Raw genomic sequence first — 9,614 nt, 5'->3', positions numbered from 1 at the left:
CTTTAACATCGCTTGGAAACTTCTTGGAAATGCAAATTCTTGGCCAGTTCCAGCCCTACCCAATCAGAAACTCTCTGAATAAGCCATCCAGGTGATGTCCTCCAGATGATTCTAATGCATGCTGAGTCTGAGACTCACTTATCTAGATCTTACCTTTATAGCCATCACACACACCCACACCCCAGAATCTTTGCAACAATGTTGTAAATGCTTTTTTAGTGTTTCTGCAATATGGCTTTCTTTTTGTCTGTTTCTTTGTTCATTTATTTACAGACAAGATCTTACTATGTTGCTTAGGCTCATCTCCACCTCCTGGACTCAAGTGATTCTCTCACCTCAGCCTCCCCAGTAGCTGGGACTACAGGCATGTACCACCACACCTGTCACAATACAGCTTTCAAGGGCCTCAAGCTTTGTCCCTAGTGGACTTCTCTCTCTCTCCATCCTCCTCCTCTTCCTAATTTTGGAGTGCAATTTATTGCATCTTGTTGTCTGTTCATTCCCTGTCCTTCCTCCATCTTCTCCTTCACTTGTTTCTTTTTCTTGAAGCACCCCCATGATTGCTCATTGGAAACTTCTCCACTCCTTACGTCTTGCCAGACACCATCTCTGCTGTCTCGTATTCCTCAGGTCACTCAGCTAGGAGTGCATCTTTTCCCTTCCTTTCACTCAGTTGTGGTTAGCATATTGTGCATTGCACTAGAGTAGTGGTTTTCAACTGGGGCCGATTTTTCCCCCGGGGACATTTGCTTATACCTGGAGATGGGTTTGAATGTCACAGCTGCAGGTGGTGGTTCTGTAAGCAACAAGTGGGTAGAGGCCAAGGATGTTGATAAATATCCTAGAATGCATAGGAAAGCATTTCACACCACTCCCAAACAATTATTCAGCCCAAAAAGTCAGTAATGCATTGGTCGAGAAGCCCTGCAGTAGAGCAATATGTGTATGTTGTATTTTCTCTGAGATTGTTGTCAGCACCACCCTGGGGTTATGTCTTTGTCATGCATGCAAGTTCCACTACAGAGAACCAGGTGCTTCATAATGTCTTCATTTTCTTGAGAAACTGAGCAACCAAATATTGTAAAGTTTAAAAATGTGTGATTTTTATGTGGTTATTGTTGAAGATTATGTCAAGAATTCCATTGTCTTACTAAGGCCTGAACTTGACTTAAAACTCCACTTTCGTTATTACCTAGTGTGCTTAGGGAGTTGGGGGTGGGTCTTATTTCTTCTTTATCCTTCGTGGCTGATGAGGCTTTAGGTGCAGACAAGTTACTCATGATGGAACTGATGAAGAGACGGAGGGTCAAGTGCCTGCTTTGCTAGTTCGGAACTGGGTATTACAACAGGGGTTGCATTAGAAAGCTTCTGTCTGGAAAAAACATGCATGGGCCCCCTGGTTGGGTGTGTTCTAGCTGTTGTTTGCAAGCAACTGGAGGTCTTGTTCTCTTTGCTTTGTACAGCCAAGCACTGTCACGGACACCCAGAAGTCTCATTCCTATGTATCTACAGGTTACAAAGCGTTGCCTTGCGATGAGGTGGTGTGCACGAGGCTCTCTTGCCCACAGGGACCTCTCTGCAGGATGGAGACCAGCACACTGTAGTGTAGATTCTGATCTGAAACGCACCACAGGGAGGGAACTGGTTCTGAGAGCCGAACCAGGCTTTAATAACTCACAAGTCCAGTTCTGTTATTAAGCACTTGGGTACGAGTTCATCTGTGTGAATCTCTTGGGGCAAACTGAACTCAGAAATTTTCAGATTTTAGAAGGTAATCTGGGTGTGCACCACAAACTCCATAACACGCTCAGCAGAGTCTAGGCAGGACCTGGTAGTCAAATGCACCATGTGTGAGAAATATCGGAGGAGTCTCATGAGGTCAGAGAAGCAAAGACCATTCATAGCTTGGAGTTTGTTCAGGTCAGGTTTTGTTACCAAGTGCACTACAAGGTGTTTTTTTTTTTTTTTTTTTTTTTGGTTTCGGAGATTTGGGGATTTTAGAGAGACCCAGGGATACAAGGCTGCTGGTAAGAAGATCAGGTTGGTCTTGATGAGATGGTTGCCCAGCATGAGTTTCTATTATAATCTCATTTCGACCACAGTGTAGAAATGAAATGTCAGGTACGGAGTGGAGCTATGGGGCCTTACGGGAAATGTTGCTGTGGAAAATCCTGCTACATGTCAGCAGTCTCCGGCATGTCAGCAGCCTCTGGCCTGCGATGCACAGATCTCTAAAGCACCCCCTGGGCTCCCCGATTGCTGGCTTATTTTTTCTCTTTGTCACACAGAGGTTCCCTTGGTCTTGAGATAAAGGTCAGGTTTCTGTGAAGCGACTGGCCGCAGCCTTTCTTCTGCCGTCAGAGGTGGAGGTGAGCTGAGGTGTCTGGAGTGTCCTATTTCGTGGGTAAGAGACTCCAACAGCCTGGATAAACACTTTTGTAAACAGCATTTTGTCAGACAAGAGCCATGTTCATTTCCCTGTTGCCGTGTGAGTGAGAATTCTGTGTCTTCAGACAGTCAGACCTCACTTCTCGGGGGCACAGTTCTCAGAGACGAAGGGGACAGTATCAGACATCAAAAAGGAGCTGAAGAGAAACAAGACATACCAAATACATGGAGGGTTTTTTTGGTTTTTTTTTTCTACTGAGTTTAAACACTGCTTTCTTTAAACAGCAGCTTTCCATAATGCACGAGTCTTATGAATATGAACCAGGTCATTGTTGTTTAACCTTCACCTAGGTTAGCTCCAAATACGATGTGACATCTTATGTCACCCTGATTCTTCTAAACCTGATATTTTATTGCCTAATGCATGCCTCTTAATGAGGATCATAGCATTAATGTGTGATAATCAAAAGATCTTATTTTTAAATGCTACTGTTATCCATAATGGTACAACGGTATAGGGACTATTCCTTAATCAGTCCCTGGTGACCATCACTCTCAAGTAAAAAAAAGCCGGGGGCGGGGGGGACTGGATTGCACATCCTATTAAGTGCATTGGGTTTTTATGGTCTACCATAGGGACTGAACAGAAAAAGAAATTTCCTCGCTTCCCCCCCTTTCCTCTGAAAAACACCATTCCCATTTCCATCTCTGTAGGAAAATTCAGGGTCTGGAGGCTCTTGTAGATGCAAGACACAGCCACTTGTGGGAGGGGGCCTTTCAGGACAATGAAAGCCAAAACAAAGGTTTCTTGTCACTTGGGGCTTTTATCCAGTACATCCCATGTTACAAACAATAAATCACTGGCTGACCAACCTTCTTTGCCAAGCGAACCTGTGGGGGCTTTAGGCTATTTCATAGTTCAAGTAAGACCCCATCTATCGACTTACCTACCTCCATCTACCTATCCATCCACCATCTATCATCTATCTATAGCTATCTATCATTTTTTGTCATCTGTCTGTCTACATCTATCCTCAATCTATTTGTATATGTGCATAAAAAGGAAAAAAGGACTCGCTTGAATAACTACAAACACTTCTAAATTTTTCCCACTATCTCTACCTCTGATGCTGGAGGCTCCTAGCTGAGCCAGCGAATCACAGCCTGGCACAAAGTGCTCTCAAAGAATTATGGGATGCAAAGACATCCGTGCTCTTCAAGAGTCACAAATGTAGGGCATGCATTGAGGCTCAAAAATCATAAAGAAAATATAAAGTTTGTACTAGGAGGAGGAATTTCATAGCACATTAATTCTGTGGCACAACTCCAACCAGAGAATGAGTCCTATTGCTTCCTTCTGGAAAGGTTAAGCCAGCCCTTACGTTATAGGGAAGTCATGTCCATATCACATTCTCTTTACTGTTGCATCACATGATACAGATGAAGTGGAAACCTTGTCTTCGATGCGCTATGTTTCTGTCTCTCTAGAGGGGCTGAAGCATTCCTGTGAGGGAACCCAGAAATGTTGAGTCCTGTATGTCCGTCCAACTAGTACATAAATCATACATACATTTCTGTCTACTGCTCTATTCTGAAAGTTAACTTTTCATTTCCAAAACTATGCGTGAATCGAGTATCATTTGATTGTTGTTAAATTTGGAGAAAGAACCATTTACTTGAGACTTGGAGCTGAATTAAACTATGTAGAGTGAAGGGAAGCCAGTTTTAAAGGACGATGGCAGCCAATTTCTTTTGTTACTTACGTTTTTATTTTTTCCAAGAACAGTTAACATTTACTAGGCACCTATTGGCCTCAGTCACTTGCATCTAAAGAGCAAAGCTAATTTACCCACGGCCCGTGTTCTTTTAAATGGTTAGCCTTATTTCTTAGCTCTGTTAACCACTATTCTAATGTTAGCTTCAAGTTCGATTTTAATAATCTATTCCATAGTTGTCTACTGCTCCCTGCCACATGAACAAAAAGTTTGGGGGAATAAGGCGAGCAGTTTACATTTTCTGTGGATACTTCAAGTAATTGGCCCCAAAATGAAATTGAGTTGGCCATGGTTTATCGTGTTCTGAGGGGATAAAATGTGTAAGGAAACAGACCTGTAGAAAGGGTTGATATCCAAGTATGTGTGAATGTGTGAAAATCCTATAACTCCACTTCAACTGGCCTAATATCCTGAGTCACTAGATGGTCAGAAGAATAGATACAGTACAAAAGGAACAAACCGATGTACATTTATACTAAAAAACCAAAAACAAAGTTTGTACAAGATGAACAGCAAATGAAATAGCTTCTATCAAAACAAAATCTCACACAGGTCATTTTTCTAGTATGTGGACATACATACACCCACACACACACAGACACACAAGCAAGAATGTGTATTTTATAAGATATAGGTCCTTGGAAATAGACATTCTTAGCAAATATGGATGACAGATCAATTGTAATTTATTTTCTTTTAACACTGTATCATCATAAAGAAAACTGGTATAAATGAAAAAATCTATTTCAAATATCTACATCTAAAATTTTAGGCAGTGAAAAAGCACTTTGTTGACAAGGAGTGTGGAATGATGTATGTTAATTGTCAGAAACTGCTGAATGCCTTGTTTAGTTGCCACAAACAAATTCACATATCAGAACGAACAATACTGCTAAATATTCCTTTTTTCCTGCTTTTTTTTTTTTTTGTTAAAACATACTGGGAGAAAGTAAAGAAAAGAAAAGCTGGAAATCCATACATCTTTCAAAAGTTTGAAATTGAAGCAATATTTAGAACCATAGATGAGGAAACACGGCGGCATTGGTGTAATATACACAACGCGCTTTTCTTCTTTAATCTGTAATGTACATCAAATACTTTACAACAATGCATTAACAAAAGGCAAGAAACATCTTGCTGTACAGAGGAACCCCAATGCAACTTGAAGCCTAGAGTCACAACGGATGAAGAGAGTAAACAAAGCGTGAGAAGCCGTCCCCCATACAGTGTGTAAACTATTCTGTGTCTTGTGCTTAACAATAACCCTCACGCCCCACCGGCCCGAATGCCTCGTCTCTCCTCCCATCAGCCACGTTCAGTATAAAGCACTTCTCATTACTCTACAGCTCACACTAGAAAGGTGCTGCCCATTGTCGTATTTAGGATCACTTTAGCTTTCTACTGATTTCCAAGTTAACTTGCGATTCATTTAGCTTTCTAAAATAGCTTTCTTAATATGTCCTTACTGGTTATCACAGCCTTCCTATGGAACAGGCTTTAACAAACTAAATTTGCAGAAGAAAAAAAAGAAAACAAAAAGAAATGTCTTGTGGTATGCATGCACATGCACTGTTCCCGGAGCGCCTGTGCCCCGCTCCTCACACCCAGGAGTCGGGGGAGGCCGGGTAGTGGCTCGTTTCATAGTTCAGTTCACTGTAGGGACGGGCAGCTGAGTAGAAGTCAACATAGTTGCCGGTGGACTTGAGACCCAGGTGCATGGTGTACTCGCTGGCGGGAGGGCGATGGTGGACCTGGTCCTCGAAGAAGGACTCGTCGTAATTTCTCGTGGAATTCTGAAATGGCTGGTAGGTCTCGTAATCTTTTCTGCTGGGCTCCTGTGGGACTGGCTGTGCTGAAACCTGAACGGGAAAGAAGAGCCACACTGGGTTACTTGGTTTCCCTTGACTCAGCCTCCCTCTTGCCCCGGCACCCAACTCTCCTTCAAAGAAGAGGCTGTGTACGTCCAGGCATTCACCACGGTGGCACTGCTCCTCCAAAACTGCCAACGGTCATCGGCTTTCTTTTTGAAAACTGACTCCTAGGTCCACGTGCTATCATTCTGCATAATCTTTATCATGGCAAAATATACGTAACATAAAACTGCTTGCTTTAAGAAATGTTGAAGTGTAAGATTAAGTAGGTGGCATTAAGAACATTCACAGTGTTGTGCAACCATCACCGTCCATTTCCACCACTTTTAAAATCATCCCAAACAGAAACTCTGTGCCCATTAAATGTAATTCCTCATCCCCTCTCTCTGGGCCCATGGCAAGCACCATTCTACTTTCTGTCTCTAGAAATCTGCCTAATATAGGCGCTGCATAGAGTACTTGTCCTTGTGTGACTGGCTTCTTTCACTTAGCATAAAGTTTGCATGGTCCATCCATGGTGTTGCATATGTCAGACCGTGATCCGTTTTTGTGGCTGAATAATATTCCACTGTGATGTGCATTGCTCCACTGATGAATGCACTCAAGGCCATGACTTCACCTCAGTGCAATGTATCAATGTAGCAGAACTGCACTTGCACCCCATGATTGTATCCCTATAAAAATAAAAGAGTCCATGGTAGGCACAGACCACATTTTATTTATCCATTCATCCGTTGATGGACACTTGGGTTATTTCTACCTTTCAGCTGCTGTAAATAATGTTGCAATAAACATTGGTGCATTAGTATCTGTTCTAGTCCCTGGGGTCCCTTTTCAGGCACCGGTTCCTGAAATGAGCAGAACCTCCCAAGGTGAAGGGTGAGGGTAACCCTATAGCAAGTACATACCGGGATGCACGAGGTTCTGCTAATGGGCAGTAATTGGGGAGGAAGTCTGGTGTGAATTATTAAACACTCTTAAAGAAATACTGTTTGATCACTTTTGGGTGGACTCTGTGACTCCCTATTAATTTAACTAAAGTTCAGCATGGAAATGTCCTCTAGAAATTGGTCTTAGTTAATAGATAATGATTTGTAATTAGCACGTTGTGTGTAAATGAATGCTTTTAATGGCTCACACATAATTCTTCTCTCAAGTAAGTGAAACTCCCTCTTATATATGTCATTGATTTATACTAGTAATCGACCTGATCTTCAAAGAAGTGGTGAACTTCATCACAGCAGCTGTCTAGGATGTCCCACGTGTCTAGTTAGTGGTGGCTGAATGAATGAGGTTTCTGTCTACCTACAGAAGTCAAAAGTCCATAGAGCATAAACCTTTGTTAGCCTGTGAGCTAATAAAGGATGAGAGGAACATTTGGAATGAATGTGCAACATCTGCAATTAAATACTGCTAAGTCCAGGTCTACTGGACTACGTTGCTAGGTTGGGGTGCCCTTTTCTATGCTTTGAAGAGCTCTGCTTGTGCTCTGCTGAACTCCACTCCAACACAGGGCTGCTTTCCAAGTGCAAGACATGCAAAGACTCAGAATCCAAAAGTTTGGAAAAATGACACAGGGAGGGAGCTAGATTTGCGTGCTTCTAGTTCAGCAGGGCACCCTATTCAACATTTAGTAAATTCTTTAATACTCCAGTAGTCATAAAAATATTTATGTGTGTTTGTGTCTGTCTACATCAATATCTACCATCTATCATCTGTCTGTTTTCCTATCCACCCACCAATCCATCCATCCATACATCCCTCCAGCAAACTCCCATCTTATAGATAAGAAAACTTAAGCAGAGAGAAGTTAAGAAACTTCTCCGAAGTATCATAGCTAGTGGTGGTGTGAGCTGGAAGTGGAACATATGGCTGGCTGACTCTAAAACCCAGGTGTTCTATCAACCTAGCCCAGTCCTGTCAGAGCCAAGGCAGCCAAACCTTGGAGGACAGGCCTCAAGGAGCTGACTCCAGGCTCTAAGAAAGAAAGAAAGTCAGTGGACCAAAGAGACCCAGAAGCGGTGTGTTTTCTGATGCATATTTCGGGGGCCAGGGGAGGCAGTGTAGGGGACAGGAATGTCTTCAGGGGGAGTCACTCACAAGGGTTATGGGTTTCCTCCAAAGTGGCTTCTGCTTTCAGTTTTTTTTTTTTTTTTTTTTTGCACAACCTTGTTCAAATTGCTTTGAGACTGTTGTCATGGTCTCTCTGGTTGGTGAACATTTTGGAGCTGGGTATGAGCTTTCTGAGCCTCTTACCCCAGAGAATTTCTTCCATTCATCTGCACTGTTCATAACCCACACCAATCACTTCTGAGGTTTGGTGCCCAGTCCCAAGAGTGTGTAGAAATGGATTGTCACAGGTGGCATGTGACACTGCTGCACCCGGAGAGACTGAATTTGCTCGCTGGTCTTGTGGTATGGACGTCTGCTGGTGAAACACATCCGCGGTGGAGGAATACTGGCTGCATTTTAAACTTTAAGAGAATATCTGACAGTGTTGAAAATCTGGCTGATGAAATGACCCCTCCCAATGCCCTCCCCACATAAGAGCTAAAAATAAATGCTTTAAAAATTGCACAGTTTGCATCAGCCAGATTTGGATGAGGGAAGTAGAATGATGCCCCAATAGAGCGGTGGGGATTTCTGAATCTGGGTGTCTGTTATGGTCTAGAGAAGCCCAGGAACACGCAAGCCCGAAGCTTTTGCCTTCTTTGCCTTAACGCTGCATCTTGTTTTGGAAAGGGGCTATGACCAGCAGCTCACTCCAGGGTCAATACACCCACACTCTCTGCACTCCGTTCCATGGCTTCTGTTTCTGCCAAGTTATCTTTGCTGAATTTTTTCCTCCACAGTAGAATGTTCACTCTAAATTATGAAGGATAGTGTCATGATACCTTCTAACTCTGTTAGCATAATGACAAAAGACTTATGTGGGTTTATTCCTTAACAAATTTGCCAGGAAACTGGATTTTTTTGAACGCAAGGTGAACAGTAGCCCAGTACAGATCTTCAAACTTTTCCATGTCTCAGCGTGTTCATAGAAAGACTCACAGTGTTCACAGAAAATGAAGGAGGCCAGATATTAAGTATCAGTGGTTCTCAAAGCATGATCCCAAGACCAGCAGCATCAGCATCACCTGGGAACTTGTTAGAAATGCAGATTACTGGGCCCCACTCCAGACCTACTGAATCAGGGCCTCTGGGGATGGGCTCCAGCAATCTGTGCTTTAACAACCCTTTGGGGAATTCTGGCTCATGCCCCAATTTGAGAACCACTGGCACAGAGGTGAAAAAATGGGACAGGAAGACAAGAACCAGGATGAGTGTCTGCCTCTTCCTGGCTGGGGGACTGAAGGAAACACGTATGCTCCTGGGATCTCATCTTCCTCCTTTCTGTAGACAGTTACAACTGGCATGCTCATGTGACAGTGGAACTAAGGACACCAGGAGGGAACTCAAGATTCTGGTTTTGTTATCATTTAAATATTGGTCATCAAAGCAGCAAAGCTCTTTTTTTCGAGTTCCTGAACAAAAATCCTGTTGTCAGCTAGATAGATAACGTTCAATATGATATTTCTCT

General features: G+C 42.9%; 1 protein-coding gene across 4 annotated transcripts in view; it reads right to left on the bottom strand.

The window, feature by feature from the left end:
* Positions 1-4,144: 4,144 nt before the first annotated feature.
* CTNND2 (catenin (cadherin-associated protein), delta 2) overlaps positions 4,145-9,614 on the bottom strand; it is a 935,009-nt gene continuing 929,539 nt past the window's right edge. For all 4 annotated transcript variants that reach the window (XM_011951767.1, XM_011951770.1, XM_011951769.1 and 1 more), the window contains one exon: positions 4,145-6,022. In XM_011951767.1, coding sequence (XP_011807157.1) covers positions 5,762-6,022 — 261 coding nt within the window. In that variant the 3' untranslated portion in view covers positions 4,145-5,761. The remainder of the gene's footprint in view (positions 6,023-9,614) is intronic.

Source organism: Colobus angolensis, unplaced genomic scaffold (genome assembly GCF_000951035.1).
Source record: "Colobus angolensis palliatus isolate OR3802 unplaced genomic scaffold, Cang.pa_1.0 Scaffold327, whole genome shotgun sequence".
Classification (NCBI taxonomy): domain Eukaryota; kingdom Metazoa; phylum Chordata; class Mammalia; order Primates; family Cercopithecidae; genus Colobus; species Colobus angolensis.
This window is presented reverse-complemented; position numbering and strand designations above follow the sequence as displayed.